Here is a 26282-nt window from a genome sequence, read left to right as displayed (position 1 = left end):
ACACCTCTCCTTCAATGCGAGACGCAAGAGTGAGGGGCGGGGTGAGGGAAATCGCACATACTCGTAAGAGAGAGGGCATTGAGGCGCTGGACATCCGCAAAGGAGGTGGGGGGGCAGAGTCTTGCTGCAACACAGACTGGTGGCGGTATTTTTGTAGGAATAAAAAAAATACATAGGTTCGCGGATCCTCACAAGCCTGATGCAAGCAATTGTGATCCGTTTCTACGAGGATCGAACAAGAGGCAGCACTAGTGCCCTTTCCACCCCTCTTCCAAATGCATTCATTTCTCGGGATCAAATTGCTCTTTGGTGGTATAAAATCTCCCCGCGCACCAATCCCACCTAGTCGGGAATGGCGACCCTGCTTGGAGCAGAGCTCGAGTCAGATATTCACTGCAGAACGCTTGTGCCCGGCTGTCCGTCAGAAGCCATCTTGCTGCGAATGCCTCACGCGGCCGGGGGTGCAGCTTGTGGAACTGATGAGGTGAGCAGAACTGTACAGCCGCGCGCTGCTGCTAATCACGGGACTGAAGTAACACATACATCATCTGGCACATTGGTTGGCATTACAAGTAAAAATCCTTCACATTGTGTAAGATGTTGGACAAATGATGACCACATGCATGTTTGTCTCGCTGCAGATAGCTCTGCCTCCTCGGCAGGGGAAAAGCTGAGCTAGCCTTTTATCCCCCTCTATCTCTCTCTCCACAGACACAGTTTAATATCGGTGACGCAGTTTATATCCTCTGCAAAAACAATAATGCAGAATAAGGTGACATAAAATATTTGCAAATCCTTTGACATATGCAGGGCATTGTCCTTGCAATATTCACCCGCATCCTGTCAGTTTAAGATATGAACCGCGCAACAGCCGCTTTGTGTCATTGTGCTCGGCTTTCTCATGCAGTATTTTCACAGATTTGTTCTTTTGAGAACAGCTGCAGCACAAATCAAGAAATGGTAGGAAGGAATGAAAATGAGACGTGGTGAAAGAAAAAAGTGCAGTCCGCTAACAAAAATGGTAGGAGGGAATGAAAATAAGACGTGGCGAAAGAGAAAACTGCAGTCCACTAACAAAGTTAATAATCAGTGATGCATGGCATGTGGGGTTTTCAAGCCTTGCTAAAAGCAGTAATTCAAGCACTCCCCATGACGCGAGTTTTCTCTTTTAGCCCCGTCTGCTTCCTTGACTTACTGCTGGGGTAAAAGGTTCCTTATCTTCTTTATGGGGCCATCTAGACCCATAAAGAAGATAAGAAACCTTTTACACCAGCAGTAAGTCAAGGAGCCCGGTCTGAAAAGGAGGCTTAGAGAGAAAGAAGAACGTCACTGGGACCTCTTCTCTAATGGCTGGCCACCGTTTAGGACGCCAGCCAATGGAGAAGAGGGGCGGGGTTTAACCTCGCTAGTAGAAAATACCCTATATCATTAAATCTCGCCAGCTCGACTGCGCGTGTGCACAGTCTTTCGCAGGCCGAGACCTAACCAGCTCGACTGCGCATGTGCGCATCCTTTCGCAGGCCGAGACCTAAAAAATGACTAACATGTAAGGGAGGTTCCCCAGCATTGGTGCTTCCGAAGTCTCACATGCCTGGCACACTCGGTTGTCGCTATAGGCTAGCACAGTGCACAGCAGCAGTGAATATATGAAAGATGTCGGCTCTGGAGAGTGGTGCAATTTGAGCAGCATCACAGTGGTAAGCATAGGTTCTAGACGAACACGTTATTCTTCTGAGTTACTTTAAACCTTTTTCTCTTTCTCCGATCTTCAGTCCCTCCATCTGGTGGTTACTAACCAGTCCAATATATATATATATATATATATATATATATATATATATATATATTATCGCTCCTGGTGCACCTTGTCAACAACGGGGCACTCCTAGGCGGGTGCCGAGAACACGGCGGTGCTCCGTGTCAATGTCACAGCTCCTAGACTCCCCTCTCCCAGCCGGGAAAGAAGCACGGCACTCGCGGGATAGTTGTCAGTTTTTTTCCTTTTATTTACAACGCTCGCACAGACGCGTTTCGGGAATGGACCCAACATTTTTCCTCTCCTGACAACTGTCCCTCGCCAAGACCTTTTAAACCGGAGTATATTATGGCATGTGAAGTCAAAGTTCTGCGAAGTCGCAGCTTACCCGACTTTCCTCTTGATCGCTCGTTCAGTTCCTTTCCGATCACCCGTCGGGTATGTTTAGTCTTCCTGGTGTCTTTCACTGCCCAATCCGGTCTCCAGTCGGTGCCTCCGTTGAAAATATAATATCGCTCCTGGTGCACCTTGTCAACAACGGGGCACTCCTAGGCGGGTGCCGAGAACACGGCGGTGCTCCGTGTCAATATCACAGCTCCTAGACTCCCCTCTCCCAGCCGGGAAAGAAGCACGGCACTCGCGGGATAGTTGTCAGTTTTTTCCTTTTATTTACAACGCTCGCACAGACGCGTTTCGGGAAACCCCTTCCTCAGAGGACGATAGGCGGCTCCAAAATTTGGAACCGCCAAATGCCGATCCACGGCAAGATTGCTGATTTAATGTGCAATGTAATATCTATTACTGGTTTGATGCATATTGTAATGTCATTGAAACTAAATAACTGAGAATTGGGCATTGTTTGTGAATAACGATGTCGAATTTGCACATTCCAAGATGGCGCCCATTATACACTTAGGGTGACCAGTCCTACCTCTATCTCTGTACTTCTTGACCGAGAGTGTTTTCATAAATACATGCTTTCTGGGTTCACATGTTGGGAACACACTGAGGAAGGGGTTTCCCGAAACGCGTCTGTGCAAGCGTTGTAAATAAAAGGAAAAAAACTGACAACTATCCCGCGAGTGCCGTGCTTCTTTCCCGGCTGGGAGAGGGGAGTCTAGGAGCTGTGATATATATATATATATATATATATATATATATATATATATATATATGTATGTATTCTGAATTATGCCTGTACATAGTCTGCCATTCTCCTTTCCATCGAGGTGACTGGAGACCTTTGCATGAAAGTGCCACGCTTGCAGAAGATCGATTAATAAGAATTGGCAGACCAATAATGTCTAAATAAGAAAAAATGGCAATGATGCGGCCAGCTGCTTCATTTTGTAGGCAATTACCAAAGCATGCATGTGCTACAGAATAATACAGGTTTCATCGGTAAACAAAAATAAGAAAATCATTAGCATGGGTGGGTGGGCGCAAACCGGAGGGCGCAGTTGGAGGGAAGCAACACAGGAGACGGAAGCAACATGGATGGTGGGAATAGGGAGGAGAAGCAAAGGGAAATGAGTGCAAGAGAAGGAAGGTGCAAGTAGGTGGAAGCAACACAGAAGGCCTGGGTTGGCAGGAAAAGCAATGTTCGAGAGCAAGGTGTTGCCAGCTGGGAAGCAGCACACGGGCAAGAAAGCTAAGGGTGTGGTGGGAATACAAGAGAACAAGCTCAACATGGAGAAGGCGGGGAGATGCACACTGGTGACTGATAGCAACACCGTGCAGGGGGACAGAAGTGCACAAGAGAGATGGCAGGAAAATGCATGCACTATCATGGAGGGCTAAACCCGAAAATAACATAGGACTTGAAAAAAAAGCAGTGGAAACATAGAAGCCAACCAATCAAAAGAGATAGTAAAGAGACTATCCTGCGAGGGTGGGACAAACACAAGTTTAGTGAGCTGGGTTACAAAGAAGAAGCAGGCAAATGAGTGTCAGGAAAGCCAACGAATGGTAAGCAGTGGGTGGGCTTCAAGCCTCCATATGTTCTTGGTAAGTCCACATTATGTCTTGCAACAGTGTGTGCGCTGTATAGTAGGCTTGACCTAAAAGTGACCCAGCTGTGATTGCAGACCTCCAATGTGCTTCCAGGCCATTGTCTATTTTAACATGATGGCTGCTATGCATGTACATGCATGCACAACACAATCTTGCAATCGTTTTTTAAAATAAAACTTATATGAAAGTCCATTACAAGAAAGGCACCATGTATGCAAGCCCATACCGGGTGACAATTTTGAGATGGAGTACAAAAAAAGTTATCAAAGTCTGTATGTCACCTCCCAGTAACAAAATGAGACTTGTTAGCTTTGCAGATGTGGGGTACTGCATGGGATAAACCCAGATGCGGTCCGATGGGTCAGAACCGCCCCACCACCCCAACCCCTCTAAAATATCGGAGTTAATTATTTTCAGCTTCTCTCATGCTCCATGGTTCTTAGTTTGCCATTAAATGAAAATGAAGTAACCATTATGAAGAAAATAAATTAAAGTGAAACTGGAGATATATTTTTTCTTTATGATATCCACATTATGGGTGTCCTGGTGCAAAGAAATGTTAATTCCACAACCCCAGGGTTAGCAATAACGGGGGTCTTTTAACTCTGGGGGGTGGTGGAGGGGAAATAAACAGATTATGGGTTGAAACCTGTAAAATGAGCAATTACCAGGCTAAACAGTAATTAAGAGTCAGATTCCTCTGTTAATCCCTCATTTCATCACTTACCCCAGCACTAGTCCCTGAAGATTTTGACAGCTATCAGCTGGAAACAGGAAGGGGCAGAGTTATCAATATTTCACACAACGCAGCAAGACACCATGCTGCGCTGCGTGAAAGGGAGATGGCAGGAATGCACCATATTTAACGTTAAATGGCATTTGCCTGTCCTCTCCTTGTGCTGGCTTACCATGTGCTGCCTTGCACCAATGCAGGCACCATTGTGTCATGGTGCAAGGATGCCTGTGTTGCAGGGAGGATTTTTGTTTGTGCAAGAAAGAACACCATCCTGCACTAAAACAATCCTCTGAGGCTTTTCCCTCTTTGTGTGCTGCAAAATGCAGGACACATAGGAAGAGGTAAAAACAAGGAGGAATAAAGATATTTCTCCTCGTTAGAGCTCCCCTAGGACTGCATAGCATTTTGACGCATTCCCAGGTCTACCACTCATTGTAAATCGGGGAATGCACCAAAATCCATGGGTGGATGCATGGGAACACCCGTGCTCCACCCATGGAATACCTCACTGTGGCAGAGTAACGCGGGTAGAGTAATGCAAGCAGCGGCTTGCACTGTCTTACGTTACCCCAGATTTACAAAGCACCACAAGGCCATGCATGATGGCCTTCTTTGGCTTGGTAAATCTGACTTTAGCGTTTTCTTACCTTTCTTACCTTGTGTGACGCAAGGTCAACTCAACACTTTGCTAAAACTGGCCCAAAATGTCCATAGGTTTCCTTCATAATTCCTGATAGGGCCCAGAACTCTGTTACCAGCCCCATTGTGAATTCTGGGGTACTTGTAATGAGGCCCTTAGTGTTTTCGGCCTTGTAGGGTTACTGCTAAGGTTAAAGATAGTGTTAGGATTAGAGTTGTTTAAGTGGCAAGATCTGTGTTGAGGTTCTATTACAGTTGAGTGTGAGTTAGTGTTTAGGGCAGTGTTAGGTTTATGGTTAGATTTACGTTTATGGCAGCTGTTAGCATCATGTTTAAGGTTAAGGTTGTCCTGAGGGTTATGTTAACAGTTAGGCTTAGATTTATGGTTAATGTAAGGTTAGAGCTCTGGCTGCTGAGAGTATTAGAGGTATAGCTGTGTTCAGAGTGTCTTTTAGGGATAGGGTAGAATGGTTAAGGTTGCTATCCGAGATTTTCATCATTCTGATACTCCGAATTAACAAAGTAATTTAAAAGTCATTTTTCTTCTTAATGTGTTCTTTATAAATTACTTTATTCGCTTAATTTTCGTAGTACTTATTATTACATATATGTTTGGTTTCACTCAATCCTGAACTCATCTGATAAGATATTAGGAAGAAGAAAATAGCCAACACCCAAAAATGAAGCAAAACCGTTCACCTCGTCCTGCTCAGCCAGAGACATCTCAAGCCATGTATTAAGAGAAGGCTCAGACTCACCTATTGCTCTCTCCTTAATTCCGCATTATTCGCATTGATTGTTACTTACATTGCTCGTTTCCCCTTATATGTGCCTCTTTACTCACCTTGCTAACTGAATCACCCGTTTCTGACAGCTACATCACTTGCACCCTCTTTGCACCACCAGTTAGCAGCCCACTTAATCGACCCTCCCACACGTACCCATGTAATGTGCATCTCCATAACGCATTCTATTTTTTAAAAACCCATTACTCACACACCATTCACTAGTCGCTTTACCTGGTTGTCAGGTACAGCCTTTTCCCATGGCATAGCCTCCTCATCGATGATCTCTGCAGCTCTCTAAAAAGAAAGCAAGTTGTTTTTTGTTGTATTTTCACATTGCCCGTAACCACCTGTTTTACCCTCCTAATTTCTCCCTTGCTCTTTGCTCAAACCTGTGTGTTAAGCAATCCACCCCCAGCTCCCATTTTGTGTTAGCAAGTGAGTGAAACCAGAGTCCCCACCTTTTTTCCCTTAGCAACAGAGATACTATAGATCAGAAAGTGAACAGTGTGCTCTGAGCCAGCAGTAATCTGCTGTTAGTTGTTTAAACTGTATTTTATAGGGATTATATACTTGTTTTTTGGCTAGGACAGTGAGTAAAGTTTTGCACAAACAGTATTGTTAGAGGGCAAAGTTTGTTGGGCCCTTACCTGCAGGACTCGAAAGTGTGGATTGAGCCTGTCTGTCCCCTAGTAGATTCTGAATTGAGGAGCTGCTTTCAACTCCCTGGCCAGTAAACATTGTCTGAGGTCGCAGGGACATTATGTAGCCTGATATTGGATGCTACATGTGTGCACTGATTGGTGGTTGCATTTGGTGTTTCTATTGGATTATGGTTGGTGTTCTCATTGGTTGGGTATTTGAGGGTACTAACTGGTTCCTGGATCAGTGATTCTATAGATGTATGGCTTGTGATCTGATTGGTGGATAGGTTTAGGATTTTGGATTGGTTCCTGGGGCTGGGCTTTCAATTGGATATAGGGTTTAGGTTTTCCTGTATGATTGGCTACAGGAACTAGGGTTGGGACTAGGGCTGGGGTTAGGCTTTCTGTTGGACGTATGATTTAGGGGTTCTTGTGTGATTGGCTGCTGGGACTAGGGCTGGGGTTAGGCCTTCTATTGGATATAGGATTTAGGGTTTCGTGCCTGATTTGATTCTGGGACTAGGGCTGTGATTGGCTACAAGAGGCTGTTGTTCTATGGCTTCTAGGGTTTAGGGCTAGTGTTGTAACTGGTTGGGGTTCCCATTGGTTGAAGGGGTCACCTGATTACTAGGGCTATTTAAGTTGAGGGTTTAGGGCATCTCAGCACGGGCGTCAAGGCCAAGGGCAGAGAGGACAAGGATAGCTGCCTGTTTGAGCTTAAGACTGGTCGGGACCAGGGCCAGGAATGCTGCCAAAATTCATATACACCAGCACTCACACAACACCACCCACATCCACAACCAGAGTGACATTCTCACAGCACATGTACTCCACTAATTTACTACAAACTAACCCGATGCACAATTCAGTGCCTCAGCATCCATTTCTAAACCCCACAACCACACCTTTAAAAAAAAATATATATATTGAATTTTTGAGGCAAGAAAAACAAATACAGAAAAAATAAAATAAAACAGATCACACAATCAAGTATCACAAATGGCAGGATATAGAGGAGGTGGCGAATGCCTAGGCCCAGAACGATCGACCCAATACAATACAGCGACTTTACATCTCAACAGACAATGATAGATAAGTGTACAATAAGTCAGATTCAGACCAACAGGAAGCCATATCGGCCTCTAACAATGCTGCAGTTCAGTGCCTAGTATCAGCAGTAAGATTGGCTCAATCATCGAGCTAACCAGCACCTCCATCCTCCCACTCCCCGAATATCTAAACAGGCTATATAGCACTCAATCGTGATCGTCACTGCTATCTTGTCGTGACATTTGATATTGTGCAAAGAGACCCCAGAAACTTTTCGGCCGGCTGCAGGAAGGCAGCAATTAGTTATACGCCTCCGACTTGGTATTACAATGCATCATATCTTTTTACCACTCTATAATTGTCGGTACAGGGCCTCTCATCCAGCGCATTGCAAGTCTACGTTTCGCCAGAAGCAGACCCATGGTGACCAGTTTACGAAAAAAATTCCGGAGATGTTTCGTGTAACCCAATAATGCCAGTAGGGCGTCAGGGATGAGGGACAGCCCAGCAATATCATTTATTGTCTGAAAGATGTTTCTCCAGAACTCCCCCACAGGGGGACACTGCCAGGCAACATGGAAAAAAACGGCACCTGGCATGTCACATCTCTCACAGCAATCAGTGTCTCGTAGCCCATACCGATATAATCGCTGTGGAGTGGAATGAACTCTGTGTAAGAACTTAAAATGGGCTAATCTGTCGCGGCCATTTAGAGAAACCCCTTGTGTGGTCTCACAGCATTATTTCCAGATATCATCCGAGAGTGGGACACCAATGTTAGTTTGCCACGCCTTAGTTTATGAAGTGGTTTTGGTAAGTTGTGACGAGGCGTAGAGACGAGAGACTAGCTTATCATTTGATTTTGAGCGCAATAGTATGGACATGGACTGGATCTCCAATGGCTCTAGTAGTTCATCGCCCAGCACCGCGCACAGAGCAATTGAGTCATAAAGAAATACAATTGAGTCAGTGTGGAGGGCCTCGTTGCACCAGCGACCACCTCTTCCCAGGGTCCTACCCTACCATTTTTAAACAGATCTCTCATTTCGTGTATGCCAAGAGTGTTCAACGAGCTAATAGCCCCTCGATCTGAGCTGAGAGTGAACCACTTACACCACTCCACCCGTAAAAACGGCGAGTATAATTGAGCTTCAGCTTGCATCTTAAGCAGCATGTTCCAAGCATGAACTATGGAGTTTACTGAATCCAATACTCCACAGCGTCTGATAGGCGGCTTAGTTAAAAAACGTGGAAAAGGGTCTGGGCTAGCAGCAAACATTTCAATCTGGAGGTGTGGTAAGTCATGCGGGCCATGGGCCCAGCAATGAGCGTGCGAAGCCTGCGCCACACTATAATACAGTTCCAGATCACACGCGCCCAAGCCTCCCGCTGCATAAGGTAAAGGGAGGATGTCCACGCTACCCGCGGAGTCTTGCCCGCCCAAGCTAGCCTAGTAATTAAAGTACGCAGCTCTCTGAACATAAGCTGAGGCACTAGTATGGGTATGTTGACGAAGAAAAAAAGGATGCGAGGTAGCACCACCATCTTCATTAGGGAGACCCCTCCTCCCCCACCAGTGAAAATGGGAGCCGAATCCACCTGTCTATATCATCGCCTAATTTGGCAATAGTTCTGCCGTAATTCGCTTTAATTACTTGGTCCGCATCAGAGTGGACCTGGACTCCCAAGTAGCGAACCGGCTCAGACGTCCACTGGAGTGGGTAGTCAAGAGTAGTAGGCTCTGCAGCCGAAGTTAGCTGAAAGATTATGGATTTATCCCAATTAATTTTAAGGCTATAGAGACCCCCAAAGTGCAATACCTCTCGAATGACCGGGGAAAGGAGGACGTCTGAGTCTCAGACATACAAAAGCATGTTATGAGCATAAGCCGAGACAGTTAAGTTGGGTTTGGGGAAACAAAGCCCTCTGTGCCCATGATATTCACACAGCGCTCCCATCAAGGGCTCGGCGGCTATCGCGTACAACAAGGGGGATAGGGGCCATCCCTGTCGAGTGCCCCGCGATATTGAAACTAGGGAAGAGACCATGTCTCCTGTGCGCACCCATGCAACAGGAGAGTTATAAAGCACCAACACCAATTGCAGGAAGACCTCTACAACTCCCATGTGTCGCAGAACAGTGAGCCTAAACTTCCATTCAATGGAATCGAAGGCCTTCTCTGCGTCTAAAACCCACAAACCACACCTATACAACCTTATATCCCAGCGCCCACACAGCTTCACCATCACCTACAAACAGTACACTATTCTATCCTATACCACTAACCAATCCACTCATCACTAACACAACTCAAATCCACACCATACTTAACTATATCCCATCCAGAAACACACTCCCTGTTCTAATTACTCCTAACAGACCCCTTTTTGTCACCAACAAACCTATAAAGTGCCTTTCATAATTTCTCTGACCAACACCCTCCTCTTCATTCTACCACAATAACACAACCGCACCACACTTAAACTCCACTGCACCACCCATATTACCTCTTGCATTAAAGAAGTCTAAGACAAACACTCCTAACTCTACTTCATCTCTTCTTACAAACAACATACACTCTATTCATAAACACATCACCACCCCCTTTACCTTACAAGTTCCACTCACAAACAATACTACACAAACAAATCCATCTCTTAAAACAAATACGTCAGCACCTCTTTTCACTACTCCTCAAAGACAAAACATATCACGCACACCAGCACAACAAAATCTCTCAAGCGTAGCGCCTCATAATACTTACTATCACAAAATACAAACATAAACCGACCTTTCAAACTACACAAATGAACAAACTCAAGTGCCAAGCTTTCGCTCTTCCACCACACCTAACACATATACAGCAACACAGCAACCCTCTTCTAGCCACCTCTCAGCCATTGGACAATTTAGAACCTTACTACATGACCCACATGCTGCACCACCACCCCTAACTCATACAACTTCCACCTTAAACACACACAAACAATATAAGCAATGTGCCACACCTCACAAATTCGATTCTGCATGTCTACTGCACAACAAGGTTACACCACAAAAACAACAAAGCCCACCAACTCACTCTCCAACCCTGTCTCCACCACCTACACAAGCAGACCCATCAAAATGCCTTCTTTGCCTGCCTGACGAGGAACACGATACAGAACAGCTACACTATTGCTATCGTCATACAGCTAATACCAGCACTAAGGTGGCACCTGCTACAAGCCCACAAAATAACTACAGGCCCACAAAATACTGTTCACTCTTCTACAAAATAAAGTCACACTATCGCCAAAGCACATTCTCTAAACTGTCTACTAATAAATGCTTGCTTGCTTTCTAAAACCAAACATCACATCTAAAACTTCTCACTGACGCAAAACCAGAGATACTATTCATAACTGAATCATGGTTGTGAGATGATATGGCTCCTGTCCTGCATAAAGCTGTTCCTCTAGGTTATCAAACGATCACCCAAAATCGTACAGGCAAAAAAGGAAGTGGCCTATCTGTTGTGTTCAGGCAAACATTACATATCACTAAAGTTGACAACGTCTCCATAAAATATTGTGAGGCTCTTTCCACCAGATGCAATCCTACACAGTCTTAATCCTGTAACTTCCTACTCCTTCACAGACCTCCACCTAGCAAAGCAACATTCCCAGAGACACTTTTCGACATGTTTCGAACATGATAACACTACACTCCAACCTATGCATTCTGGTTGACCTCAACATTTGGTTTGACAAATCCAATATGCCCCATCCGAAAACAACAATCGCTGGCCTAGATGCACTGAACATGCATCAGATCGTCCACAAACTCACACACAACGCTGGACACATCCTATATGTCATTTGTGCTAATGGCGAACTAGTTAATTTTCAAACTATAACTCCAGTCACATGGTCAGACCACCACCTGCTTGCTTTCCAACATAAAACAACACTAAGCGAAGCACCTAAAACCACCTTACGTGCATCCACCTATCAACCATGGAACAAACTTAATTTGGAACACTTAGAAACACAACTAACGTCCAGTACAGATCTAGAAACAAAAAATTCTGTTAAAAAATGATATGAGTGGCTACGGGAAGCTTTTGATATCCTGATACCACTAAAAACCACACAACATAACAAAAGAAAACAAGCGCCTTGGAGAAATACAGAGATAAAAGACATTAAATAACAAATTAGAAAGCTGCAACATGCCTGGCTCAAAACAAACACCAATCAAGACACACTTCGCCTATGGACAATTAACAGATTTTACAAGTCCGCTATCAAAAGAGCTAAGTAAAGATACTATTCAGACAGAATTCAAAATGCTAAATGTGCAAATAAAGAAATCTATAAAATATTCGATAGATTTCGTAAACCAAATTGCCTAGAAGGTGCTTATCCTATTACTCAAGATTTCACAGACAAACTGCCAAATCATGACACGGCCAAAGCAGACACGTTGGACTCATACTTAAAACAAAGACAAAGCACCAGCACTGACCCCTTTACAAAACCACAATACAAGAATACTCTAACCCAGCCTCTCCAGTCCTTCCAACACATTTCACACAATGAATTTATGGACCTGATCAAAGTAAGCAGGCATGCCGGCAGCCCTTCTGACCCGTGTCCACCGCAAACCTTCAAGACAATTCTTCTAACAACCTCTGCTGCCACTCCAGTAAGAAGAATCATCAACAACTCCTTAACTACCAGAATATTTCCAGGAGAATTAAAAAAGTCATACATCTGCCCATTACTTAAGAAATCAAACTTGGACCCAATGAACTCTGACAACTACAGACCGATTACAAATGGTCCTTTCCTGGACAAACTGATAGAAAGAGCAGCGTTTACCCACATGTCACAATTCATTGAAGACCATGCCATAATTTCAGACTTCCAAACTGGATTCTATCCAGAAAGAGGCACCGAATCGGTCCTCCTTGCCATCTGGGATGACCCGAAGAACACAGTTGACCGCAATGGGGTTGCTGTGCTACTTCCTTTGGACCTCTCCGCTGCCTTTGACACGGTTGACCATGACACTCTGATACAAAGACTACGCAGCCGGCATAGAGGGGACTGTTCTACACTGGATCGCATCCTACCTTCGCATCAGAACTAATGTCATCCATACCCCACCATTCTCGTCCAAACCGTACTCCACGAAAGCAAGGGTCCCTCAAGGCTCTATCATCTCGCCCATGCTTTTCAACATATACATGAAGTCATTACCTGCACTGATCAATCAATTTCGCCTCACGTTCTATAACTATGCAGATGACATGCAATTACTCCTTCAACTGGAATACCCCAAACATATTGAAAACTCGCCAATTGTTAGTTGTCTCATAGCCGTGGATCAGTGGATGACTTGGAGCCACCTCAAATTGAATGCTTCCAAAACGGAAATACTCATGTGTTGTGATTGGAAACATGATCCGCTCACCACCTGGCCTGGGAAGTAAGAAACCTCAAAATGACCATGGACTCCAAGCTATCAATGAATCGACAAACTAGCAAGATCAAGCGTTGTTACTATAAACACTTTGCGACAAATCTTCCCCCATTTGGGATTTTCACTCAAGGTCCAAGCTACCATCTCCCTTGTTCTGTCCAAACTCAATTACGCCAATAGCCTCTGCCACGGATTACCTTTAATGACCATGAAAAGACTGCAACAGATTCAGAACTCGGCTGCCAGACTTACATATAAAACAGCAAGACCACATCTCCCCTGTCTTGAAAGCCCTGCATTGGTTACCAGTTGCCAAAAGATCCACGTTCAAGCTGCTTTGTATCACTCACAAAGCGATACATGGAACGGGACCACTCTTCACAAATAAAATCCCCAAACACATTCAACAAAGGAACCTCGGCTCTAGAGTGGCATCTTGCCTCAAAATCCCAAGATATAAGAAAAAAAACATGGGTGGCACATCTCTCTCTGTTCAAGCAGCCAAAATATGGAACTCTTTACCCCCCGACAAAAGATCCACGGAAAACCACCTTATCTTCAGAAAACTACTCAAGAATTGGTTCTTCCCCACATAAGCACCATACGCAAACAGAAATATACAGCATATCCCTCTGTATATAAGCATTTATTTGTACTATGAGATATGTACCTATATATGTGTGTTGCTTTGTATAGACGTGTGGAATAATTATGTTTTAAAAGAAATAATATATTCATTAGCTCTGCAAAACAAATGCACTGATAGTTACATTATTCTGTTTTTAACATGTATATAAGTGACTGCATAAATAAATAAATCTTTTATCATAACTATTTATCTACAATTGCTTCACTATTGAATTAGAAAATAAGAATTATATATACATATTTATGTAATGCATCTTTCATCTACATATACTTACTTTATGCATTTATATACCTTCCACCTACTTATGGATCTATATATTATTACTTTTCTTCTAATTGAGCATATCCAATGCACTACCCTATTCTTCACCCAATACCTCTCTCAATATATCCTCTACCTCAAATCTCTGACTCATCTTAAATCTTTTTCTACTACTCTTTCCAATGCACTACCCTATTTCTCACCCTATACCTCTATCAATATATCCTCGACCTCCACTCTCTCATTCACCCCAAACCTCTTACCACAACTGAGCCCCAAAATAACCCTTTCAAAACTTTCCCTACTCCACCCCTCCTTTTATCATCTCGTACCTCTTTTGCTATACTGATCCCAAAAAACAAGCCTTTCTAAACCCTTCCCTCTGACTCTTCCCCCTCCACATCCCTTTTACTCATCCCAAGCCTCCTCCGACTGCTATGACCTCCAAAATAAAAACAAAAAAAGTCTAAATCCTTCCCTCTTCTATCCCTCCACTATCCTTTTCAATCCAAATAACAGACTAACATGTCCACCACTCAAATTAATTTCATATTTTACTATACTTAATCACCACTTATCCTTTATGGGTTCCGGAGTAGCGTGCTACTCGCTAAAAAAGCGCTACAGCACCTCATCAGGGTAGCAAGCGCTATGTAAATGCAAAGTTTTCCCTCTTCTATCCCTCCGCTATCCTTCTGAATCCAGATAACGAACTAACATATATACTACAAATTACTTTCATGTTTCACTATACTAATCCTTTATGGTTTCCGGAGTAGAGTGCTACTCGCCGAAAAAGCACTTCAACGCCTTGTCAGGCGAAGTAAGCGCTATATAAATACAATTACAATACAATACTTACAAATGCCATCCCCAGTGCCAAACTGCTGTTCCTCATACCCCCATTACTCACACCCTTTTGTACCTCATTTCTGCTGTTACCTGCAGCCCCATTTCTGCATCCCATATATTGGTTCTCTCATTACCCACACTGTTGGACCCGGCCTCGTGGCGTGGTCCTACCCCTCCCGCACGGCGGGCCCGGGATGACATCGGGCCTCCGTCGACCCGCTGTCGACCCCCCTGAACCCGAACCACCGACGAGAGCAGCCCCCCTGGCAACCCACGGCTCCCCCCCTGGGACCTCGGCGGACCCTGCTCGCCAACACTGCCGGTCTGGCGACCATGCCAGGCCACCATTCCCGGCCCGACTCCATCTTGGGCCATCACGTCACGAGCACGTGGCCGCAGCCATCCCTCGCCCGGCCCCAGCGAAGCCCCGACATCGAGGCACCAAGATCCACCCAGGTGATCGAGTGGCCCCTCGACAGATCCCGGAGGAAGGGGAGTTTTGATGGCCCTCCAGCCGTCCCCGGACGCCTGGTATCGATCGCCCTCCAGCCTCCCTGGGCGCTGGCTCCACCCCCCTGCTGGGTGTCTGGACACCTTCATCCCGGCCCCTCTGACCCCTAGGCGCGAGGGTCCGGACATCAAAGGACTCCAGTCCTATATCTGGGCCAGCCCTGGATTGGGACTTCAGTTGTATCTTGGAGTCGAAGCCCTGCTGACCTTGTCGCGGCTGATCCTGATCTGAACTCATGTACCTGGAACCTTCGAGGCCCTGCTGACGCCGTCGCGGCCTGACCAAGCTGAAACCACCTTCGAGGCCCTGCTGACGCTGTCGCGGCCTGACCAAGCTGAAACCACCTTCGAGGCCCTGCTGACACTGTCGCGGCCTGACCAAGCTGAAACCACCTTCGAGGCCCTGCTGACGCTGTCGCGGCCTGACCAAACTGAACCACCTTCGAGGCCCTGCTGACGCTGTCGCGGCCTGACCAAACTGCAACCACCTTCGAGGCCCTGCTGACGCTGTCGCGGCCTGACCCCTGGAACTATCCACGCACCAGTTGGTGCCAAGACTGTCCCGCTACCCCCCTTTTCCCGAAGCCAAGACTTTACGGATCCCTCGATCCCTGTGTTATCATCTTACGAGAACGTGCCTTCATTTCTTATATAAAGATTCTTGAGAATATTCCTTCATGTGGTGTCCAACTGTGGTAGTGTGATTGCTCCGCTGTTACGATTGTAGGCGAGGAGCCTCGCCAAGGAGGCCTCCCTACGGCGCTCGGCCTCTTCCATAGAGAAAAGTGGGTCTTGGGGCGGGCAGTCCGACATCTTCTGTCTCCCCTGGGATCGCCTTTCCAACATTGGTGGCAAGCGACGGGATCCGAGCCCGCGCAAATCGTACAGCGAGTAACTCGCCACTACTAACAGAGGCACACAGCAACCATGAGTACTAAGGAAGCCGGAACAACCACAGAATTCCAGAAGGAACGACTAGAAGAGTACACCCATAAAGAACTCAAACAATTCTGCAAAGCCCTGGGTATCGCTACCACCGGACTAAGCACAAAAGACGATTTTAAAGAAGCGCTGCAAACATGGGTGGAGACCGGGGCGACCCCACCACAAACTAACGATGACATTGTCCTAGAAGTACCCCTGAGTACAGCCATAACCCCCGTGGAAGAAAGAACCGCCAACAGAGAACCGGGCCTCTCCCACGAAGACACCCGGGAGCGAGAGAGGAGTCGGCTCCATGAACTAGAGCTCGCCCGACTCCGGCTGGACGGAGAACTTCAATTAGCAGAAAAGAAAATGGCCATTGAGCAACTACGATTAGAGGGAGATCTGGAAGAGAGGCGGAGGCAAAGAGAATTGGAGGAAAAAAAGCTCACGTACGAACACGAGCGGGGCCTCAAAGAACTGGAGATCAAAGCCAAAATCGAAGAGGCTGGCGCCGTGGTAACCCAGAACCCTCCACCTCCTGCCGACCCAAAGGTCCACATTCCCAAGGATATCGTCAAGGAATTCTACAAGAATGACGATATCCAACAATGGTTCAAGGCATATGAAGTTGCCATGACCGCGCACCGCATCCCGCGAAAAGATTGGGGTGCAGGCTTATGGGGGAGATTTGTCAGCGAAGGAAGAGACACCCTGCTAGAACTGGCCGAGGACGTGATGTCCTCCTATGACCACATGAAGGACGCCCTGCTCACCCGGTATGGCCTCACCCCCGAGATGTACCGACAGAGGTTCAGGGATTGCAAAAAGATCCCCGGTACCACGTGGGTGGAATACGTAAACTTTTATAGCCGGGCCCTAGAAGGATGGCTAAAGGGCAGCAAAGTGTCCACCTACGAGCAGCTGTTCGACCTCATCGTTTGGGAGCACCTCTCCAACAACTGCTTTTAGACAGCATCTCCTCGACAGCAAGCTCACCGAGCCCCGAAAACTCGCCGTCGAGGCTGATCGATGGGTGAACACCTGGGTCCCCCGGACCCCGATCGGAGAAACGGGACGGAACGGCCCGGGGCACCCCCGCCAGCGGGGCGGCAGAGGAGGCCAGAACAGGAGCCGAGACTTTCCGCCGGCCCCGGGAAGGAGCCCACCTCGGGGGTCCCCCCCGAATAACACTTCGCCATCCCTGACCAGAAGAGGGCCCCCTACCGCACGGCCGGGGCCCCGCCCGAACATTACTTGCCACAGATGCCAGCGGCCCGGTCACTATGCCAGTGACCCCCTCTGCCCCATGAACCAGCGTCCCGGCACCACCGGGCCTCCGACCCGCCAGTTCGCTGCAGCAGCCCTGGGGGAAGGGGGCGAAGAAGACGAAGAAGTCTACAATGAAGATCAGACAGAGTATGAACCGGCCGCCATGGCCCTAGCCTGCCTGGGTGAAAGAGACATGGTCCCCCGGGCCCCGCTACAGAGCAACACTAAAAAATACCGTCAGTGGGTCCACATCAATGGACGACGGACCGAAGCCCTCCGAGACACGGGAGCCAGTGTAACGGCCGTCCGCTGCCACCTGGTGACCCCCGAACAGATCATACCAAACGTGCGATGCCCCGTGAGGGCCGCCGACAACTCCGAGACTCTGTGTCAGATGGCCCGAATCCCCTTCGAGTGGGGGGGGTGTCGGGCATCCTCAAGGTGACCGTCCGGGACGACGCCCCCGTGGACTGCCTCCTCGGAAACGACCTCGAGAGCTCTCCCTGGGCCCAAGTCGAGCGGAGAGAACATCTGGGGATGATGGGACTACCAGAGTGGGTCTGCGCTACGACCCGATCTATGACTGCCCGGGCCCCGGCGGCGACCGAGGCCGCCCCGACGGAAGAGCCGGAGTGGCCCGCGCCACCACCGCCCGCAGTCCACGAAGAATCCAACCTTGAACCCGGGCCCTTAGAGCCCGACCACGAAGACAACACCGAGCTCGGCAACCTACCCGAACTAGCCCAATGGCGCCAGGAGGGTGGTCCCACCCAAGAACAATTCCAGCAGGAACAGAAGGCCTGCCCCTCCCTCGAGGGGACCCGGCAGCAAGCCACAGCCCAAGCTGCCGGGGACACCTCGGGGTCCCACTGGGTCTACTGGGACCACGGCCTCCTATACAGTGAACAAAAAATTGCCGAGCTGGGGGCCAGCCGAGTGTTGGTGGTCCCCCTACGATTCAGAGACTTCCTCTTGAACCTGGCACACGATGTGCCCCTCGCCGGGCACCTGGGGCAGGACAAAACTTACAGCCGTCTGGTGACCCATTTCTACTGGCCGAAAATGCGCAACGATGTGCATAACCACTGCCGCACCTGCCCGACATGCCAAGCCAGCGGAAAGAGCGGGGGAAAGTGAAGGCCCTGCTCCAACCCTTTCCAGTGGTGACCACCCCCTTCGAGCGAGTGGGGATCGACATCGTGGGGCCCCTGGACCCCCAAACCTCGCAAGGGCATCGCTTCATCCTCGTCCTGGTGGACCATGCCACCCGCTATCCCGAAGCCATCCCCCTCCGAACCATAACGGCTCCCGTGGTGGGCCGAGCACTGATGGGGATCTTTTCCAGAGTGGGGTTCCCCCGAGAAGTCGTGAGCGATCGGGGCACAAACTTTATATCGAAGTATATGTGGTCCCTGTGGCAACAGTGCGGGGTCACGTATAAGTTCACCACCCCGTATCACCCCCAAGGGAATGGACTGGTGGAGCGGTTCAACCGAACACTCAAGGGGATGATCCAGGGCTTAGAAGAGCCCCTCCGCCGCAAATGGGACGTCCTGCTGCCCTGCCTCTTGTTCGCCTATCGGGAGGTACCACAGAAATCCCTGGGGTTCAGCCCCTTTGAACTCTTGTACGGGCACCCTGTCCGAGGTCCCCTCAGCCTGGTCAAAGAAGGCTGGGAAACTACCGTCCAAAACGCACCGCCAGATGTCTACCAGTACCTCCTGACCCTCCGAAGCCAGACTCGGAAGTTCCGGGCCCTTGCCGAGGCCAACCTTGAGGCCAGTCAGGAGGACATGAAACGCTGGTATGACCAGAACTCTTCGTCCATCGAGTTCGAGCCGGGCCAGCAGGTCTGGGTCATGTCCCCGGTCGAACCTTGTGCCCTCCAGGACAAATGGTCGGGCCCCTTCAAAGTGATCGAGCGCAAGAGCCCTGTCACCTATCTCGTGGACATGGAGTCACCCCGAAACCCCCTCCGGGTTCTGCACGCCAACCGGCTCAAGCCTCATTTTGCCCGCACAGAACTGAGCCTGCTGCTAGCTACAGATGATGGGGCCGAAGACGACTCCGAGCCCCTGCCCGACCTCCTAAGGTGCGCTGAGAAGGACGGCTCCGTCGAAGGAATCTCTCTCTCCTCCGACCTGACCCCCGCACAGCGCCGAGACTGCCAAGAGCTGTTGGGACGATTCACGGACCTGTTCTCCCTCACCCCCGGGGTTACCCAGTGGTGTGTCCACGATGTCGACACCGGGGACAGCCAGCCAGTGCGACACCGGGCCTACCGAGTTCCCGACCGAGTTCGGGCCTGCATCCAGACGGAAGTTACCAAAATGCTGGCCCTGGGGGTGGTCGAACCCTCCGACAGTCCCTGGGCCAGCCCAGTTGTCCTGGTCCCCAAAGCCGCCGCACCTGGCACCCCTCCAGAACTCAGGTTTTGTGTCGACTACCGGGGGCTGAATGCTGTGACCAGAACCGACGCACATCCCATCCCCCGGGCGGGTGAACTAATCGACCGCCTGGGAGCCGCCAAGTACCTCAGTACCTTCGACCTCACAGCCGGGTACTGGCAGATCGGCCTCACCCCTGGCACCCAGGAGCGATCGGCCTTCTCAACACCCGATGGCCACTTCCAATTGAAGGTGATGCCCTTCGGTATGAAAAACGCCCCAGCCACCTTCCAGAGACTGGTGAACAAAGTGCTGGCGGGGCTAGAAGAATTCAGTGCCGCCTACCTAGACGACATTGCGGTGTACAGCCTCCACTGGGCCGAGCACCTGAAGCACCTCTGGGAGGTCCTGACGGCCCTCCGACGGGCCGGACTAACTGTGAAAGCCAGCAAGTGCCAGATAGGTCAAGGGTCCGTGACCTACCTGGGACACCAAGTGGGGAGCGGCCACGTGGCTCCCCTCCGACCCAAGATTGATGCCATCGTAGCCTGGGAGCCCCCGGTCACCCAGACCGCCGTCCGAGCCTTCCTGGGGCTCACTGGATATTATCGGCGCTTCATCAAGAACTATGGGAGCATTGTGGGGCCCCTCACTGAGCTGACCTCGAAGAACCGGCCACAGAAAGTACAATGGACACCCGCGTGTCAGGTGGCCTTCGAGACGTTGAAAGCAGCCATGTGCACCGCCCCTGTGCTCCAAGCCCCTGACTACAGCCGGGAGTTCGTAGTCGAGACCGACGCCTCAGAGCACGGCATCGGGGCGGTCCTATCTCAGATTGACCCCGAGGGGATTGACCATCCTGTGGCCTTCATCAGCCGGCGGCTGCTGGCCAGAGAACAGCGATGGAGCACCATTGAGAGGGAGGCCTTCGCCGTCGTGTGGGCCCTCAAGAAACTCAGGCCCTACCTCTTCGGCACCCACTTCCGGGTCCAGACTGACCACCGGCCCCTGCGGTGGCTGATGCAGATGCGTGGAGAAAACCCAAAACTGCTGCGATGGTCCATCTCCCTCCAAGGGATGGACTTCACTGTGGAGCATCGCCCTGGCAACGACCACGCCAACGCTGACGGCCTGTCCCGCTTCTTCCGCCTCGACGAGGAGAATCCCCAGGAAGATGGGTGACTCTCCCCACCTTCAGCTGGAGGGGACGTGTGTTGGACCCGGCCTCGTGGCGTGGTCCTACCCCTCCCGCACGGCGGGCCCGGGACGACATCGGGCCTCCGTCGACCCGCTGTCGACCCCCCTGAACCCGAACCACCGACGAGAGCAGCCCCCCTGGCAACCCACGGCTCCCCACCTGGGACCTCGGCGGACCCTGCTCGCCAACACTGCCGGTCTGGCGACCATGCCAGGCCACCATTCCCGGCCCGACTCCATCTTGGGCCATCACGTCACGAGCACGTGGCCGCAGCCATCCCTCGCCCGGACCCAGCGAAGCCCCGACATCGAGGCACCAAGATCCACCCAGGTGGTCGAGTGGCCACTCGACAGATCCCGGAGGAAGGGGAGTTTCGATGGCCCTCCAGCCGTCCCCGGACGCCTGGTATCGATCGCCCTCCAGCCTCCCTGGGCGCTGGCTCCACCCCCCTGCTGGGTGTCTGGACACCTTCATCCCGGCCCCTCTGACCCCCAGGCGCGAGGTTCCGGACATCAAAGGACTCCAGTCCTATATCTGGGCCAGCCCTGGATTGGGACTTCAGTTGTATCTTGGAGTCGAAGCCCTGCTGACCTTGTCGCGGCTGATCCTGATCTGAACTCATGTACCTGGAACCTTCAAGGCCCTGCTGACGCCGTCGCGGGCTGACCAAGCTGAAACCACCTTCGAGGCCCTGCTGACGCTGTCGCAACCTGACCAAGCTGAAACCACCTTCGAGGCCCTGCTGACACTGTCGCGGCCTGACCAAGCTGAAACCACCTTCGAGGCCCTGCTGACGCTGTCGCGGCCTGACCGAACTGAACCACCTTCGAGGCCCTGCTGACGCTGTTGCGGCCTGACCAAACTGCAACCACCTTCGAGGCCCTGCTGACGCTGTCGCGGCCTGACCCCTGGAACTATCCACGCACCAGTTGGTGCCAAGACTGTCCCGCTACCCCACTTTTCCCGAAGCCAAGACTTTACGGATCCCTCGATCCCTGTGTTATCATCTTACGAGAACGTGCCTTCATTTCTTATATAAAGATTCTTGAGAATATTCCTTCGTGTGGTGTCCGTCTGTGGTAGTGTGATTGCTCCGCTGTTACGATTGTAGGCGAGGAGTCTCGCCAAGGAGGCCTCCCTACGGCGCTCGGCCTCTTCCATAGAGAAAGGTGGGTCTTGGGGCGGGCAGTCCGACATCTTCTGTCTCCCCTGGGATCGCCTTTCCAACACACACCCATTACTTGCACACGCCTGTTAGTTGTATCCTTTGAACGCTGCCCTTTAGTAATGCCCTTCATGACCAGCTCCCACATTACCTGAAGCCAGCGTCATCACACCTCTAAAACATCTGCCCCATAACTTGCATCTCCATAACACATGCTTCTGTTTGCAGCTGCTGTATTACTTGTACACCAGGCCCTGCCTAGTACTGGTCACTGACCTGGCTGAGAGCTGCACCCTTCTTTCTCGGCGTTGGCTTCTCCTTGATAACCTCTTCAATCTGCTGAGAGAAACAGAAGAGAGGTTTGCTCACCGAGGGCAATCCAAAATACTCAACCCACTGTTGCTCACATCTGTTCCTCACAGCCATAACACCTGCTGTTACTTGCACTCCGATTTCTTGCAACACCATTACTAGCTCTGCCTTAGATACACCAATCCGTGCCCTTTATTTCATTCTCTATTACTCACACCCTGCTATTTACTTACCTGTTACTCGCATTTGGTAGACTAGCTGTATTAGCACCCTAGTTAGTTGCACCCATTCTTTTATTGCCCATTATTCACACTCTCATTATTCGCATGGCTAGCATCCCCATTACTCAGATTTACTCTTTCTTGTACCCACATTCCTCACACCCTCTACCCCCCTATTCATTATTTATTTTTGGGTTTCGCCTGCCGAAGGCTGCGCTCTGCGCAGCTCTTCAGCGCAGGTGAAATCCTATGTCGTCAATAAGGACTCCTGGAACGTCCCCCGGCTCTCATTGGCTAGCTCCATAAATGGAGGCTAGCCATTGAGTGCCGGATCTGTCCATCAAGGCTGGACCAGATTCGGGGGCGTTCCGGAGATTTTTTCCCAGGGCGGAGTTACGTTTTTTCCCGTTCCCTCCCCTTTCACTGAAAGTGAATTCAGAAGCGCTGTCCTCTCCCGCCCCCTCCCGCCGTCCGTCCCGCTCCCTCCCTGTGCCTTTCCGCCCCCCCTCGCTGTCCTGGCAATGTTTCCGGCCGTTTCCGGCCGTCCGTGTCCTCTCCCGCCCCCTCCCTGTGCCTTTCCGCCCCCCCTCGCTGTCCTGGCAATGTTTCCGGCCGTTTCGGCCGTCCGTGTCCTCTCCCGCCCCCTCCCTGTGCCTTTCCGCCCCCCCTCGCTGTCCTGGCAATGTTTCCGGCCGTTTCCGGCCGTCCATGTCCTCTCCCGCCCCCTCCCTGTGCCTTTCCGCCCCCCCCTCGCTGTCCTGGCAATGTTTCCGGCCGTTTCCGGCCGTCCGTGTCCTCTCCCGCCCCCTCCCTGTGCCTTTCCGCCCCCCCTCGCTGTCCTGGCAATGTTTCCGGCCGTTTCCGGCGGTCCGTGTCCTCTCCCGCCTCCTCCCTGTGCCTTTCCGCCCCCCCTCGCTGTCCTGGCAATGTTTCCGGCCGTTTCCGGCCGTCCGTGTCCTCTCCCGCCCCCTCCCTGTGCCTTTCCGCCCCCCCAGTACAGCTCAGAGTCCTGGCTGGTTCCGGTGCACATTGGCTTGAAGCGCCAAGGCAGGGTGAGAGCAGCGAATTCGCACTGCAAGTGGGACTGAAGCAGTGTAGCCACCTGCCGTCACTGCCTGTGTTCACTTCATGACTCTTAACACAAGACTTTTTTGTGTGCGCGAGAGTGTGTGAGAGGCAAGGGGGCGGACGGTCTGGCAGCTCGTTTCAGTGGGGGATGATTTATCTGGAGGAACATTGAGGAGGAAGAAAGGACGGCGACGCCAAGGAACGGACACCCCCCTTGTCAAGCCCCCCGACACTCAGCCGCCGCCTGGGGGCCGCAGTAGGGAGCATGCTGATCTTGCTCTTCTGGATTTTGACTCTCTCGGACACTCTGTCTCAAGGTAGGACCCGAACTTCTGCCATCTTTTGTGCGGGGCTGTGCTTTGTGCTCGAGTCTGGGCGACGTCCCCGCTGCCCGGCTGGGGGTAGAAAAGGCAGTGCGTGCCCCCGGTAAAGGGGGGGGTATGGAGTGTGGGGAGAGAGCCTGTGGTCTCTGAGTTCCTGTGTTTCCACTAGAAGTGCCCCGCATCATGTGCTCGGTGTTAGATACGAGCTGAGACAGCCACAGAAGTTCACACCGATGTCTGGGCGCACATCGCTTGGGGCCGCCTTCAGTGCGCTGAGAGTGTGTTTAGAGCCTAGAGGAGGGGGTAGGAGCAGCAACGTGTCTGACACCCAAGTCACTTATTTACAGATCTGTTGTTGGGGGAATTGTATCCGGGCTTAGGGGGGTATATATGGATTGGGGAGGTCAGAATGTTCCTAAAATGCAGCATTTCTGCTGTTAAGTTGTTTGATGGAGGGAGTGATGTTCCACTTCCAGGAGACTTCAGTGTGTGCCCAGAATGATCGTCTCTGTGCGTTAGATCCGTTTGGTGGCGGGGGGTCACTCGGACCAATGGAACTCGAGAAAGGGGCATGTTGTGCCAGTTTTCAAGATTTCGTGCTTCCCTTATTGTGCGGGTGCCAGGCTCGGGCGGGCTCCCTAGAAGAGGCCCCATGAGGGTCCAGCGGTCAGTCCTGGTTCTCCGAGGCAGTTCGGGTCTTTGATATTGCCTCCCCGCTTCCTGTGTCTTTTGGGTGGGAGGAGGCGAGGTGGCAGGCCACGACAGGGTCTGAAACAGAGCGGTGTTGCCTTTACACGTGAAACTTTGCATCTCTTTTGCACGGCGATCACTGATGGGATAGGAGATGGAGTCAACGTTTGCTTTTGTAATTTGTTCACTTGTAATTTTCTCCTCATGTATCACTACTGTTGCTATTGTGAAGCGCTCGGACACCTTCGGGTAAAGTCCGCGCTATATAAAAACGCATAAAAAAAGGAAATAAAAAAACCCAGAAAAAAACACTGCTGATATTCCCCCACCGGTGTCGCCGGCACAGGTGTGGCGTCCTGCATGCGGCCTGCAAGGAGGAACGCTAGAAGCCAGCTGCGCTGCATTAAAGGTACATGCAGATCGGAGACCTCAGTCCGGCCTACTCCCTGGGTGCAGGCCGCTCCAGGTCCGTGCCCAAGCTGCACCCAGTCAGGAAGTGGCAACTGCCCCAGAGCAGCAAGCGGCCCCTCCCCTACCTAAAGGAGTGAGCAATCCCAGGAGTCTGGAGCAACTGCGGGAACAAGGTGTGGGAGAGTATCCTTAGCGTCCAGGGAGAGGTAGTGAATTTACCCACCGGAGTGCGCACAGCCCCCGGATACAAGCAGTTGCATATAGCCTTCCGCGCCCGGTAGGGGCACCTGCATCCCCAGCCAGCGCAGCCAAGGCGTCCGAAGCAGCAGTGGCCATAAACCGCAGCTTCAGCAGGTCGCAGAACCTGCGCTTCCTGGAGAGTAACAGCACCGTGGAGGTGAAGAGTAAGGTGAGTGGGTTCAGCTCTCAATTGCACTGAGGTACTGGTACTCTCTTTCCGTGCAGCTCCTGCAGTCTGGAGACTGGAGGCTGCGGTGTAAATTATACCTGGGAATCCCTGGAATGTCAGGTGCCGGGGCATCTAGTACCAGCTCTCTTTCCCCACTTTGGACCTAACCCCTTCCATATGCGCCTCTGTGACAGGACACAGCAGAGCTGGAGACTAAGATCTCAACATTCTGTATGTTTCTACATTGTTATTTGCAAAGTATCAGTTTGCTTGATAAAGTTCATTGAATAGTGGGGTCTGGCCATATTTGTTACTTGCTTGTGTTCCTGGAGTACACGGTTTCTCAATTTCATTTTGCACAACATAGGCTGTTGCTCAAACATGGAACAGAAGATTGATTGGTGGATATACTTGCCTTTTGTCCACAACCCATTTCTTTGTTAGTAGCTCCGGCCGCTTTACTAAGTCACTTTTTTTGGGTATACTAAGTCTACAGATTTACAATTCACTGTTGTTGCTGTAGGATGAGCGTGTGGGT

General features: G+C 50.5%; 1 protein-coding gene across 2 annotated transcripts in view; it reads right to left on the bottom strand.

Annotated features, from left to right (window-relative positions):
• The window catches only part of DCDC2B (doublecortin domain containing 2B), a 131715-nt gene that overhangs the window by 7967 nt on the left and 97466 nt on the right, over nt 1-26282 (bottom strand). Inside the window, exons 17-18 of one of the 2 annotated variants that reach the window (XM_078680688.1) lie at nt 22587-22649; nt 6164-6226 (exon numbers count right to left, since the gene is read on the bottom strand). In XM_078680688.1, the coding sequence (XP_078536814.1) occupies nt 6164-6226; nt 22587-22649 (126 nt within the window). The remainder of the gene's footprint in view (nt 1-6163; nt 6227-22586; nt 22650-26282) is intronic. The other variant, XM_078680689.1, reaches the window with a different exon arrangement.

The sequence above is a fragment of the Lissotriton helveticus genome, chromosome 3_1 (assembly GCF_964261635.1).
Source record: "Lissotriton helveticus chromosome 3_1, aLisHel1.1, whole genome shotgun sequence".
Classification (NCBI taxonomy): domain Eukaryota; kingdom Metazoa; phylum Chordata; class Amphibia; order Caudata; family Salamandridae; genus Lissotriton; species Lissotriton helveticus.
Note: the sequence above shows the minus strand (reverse complement) of the source record. Positions and strands in the feature narration are given on the sequence as shown.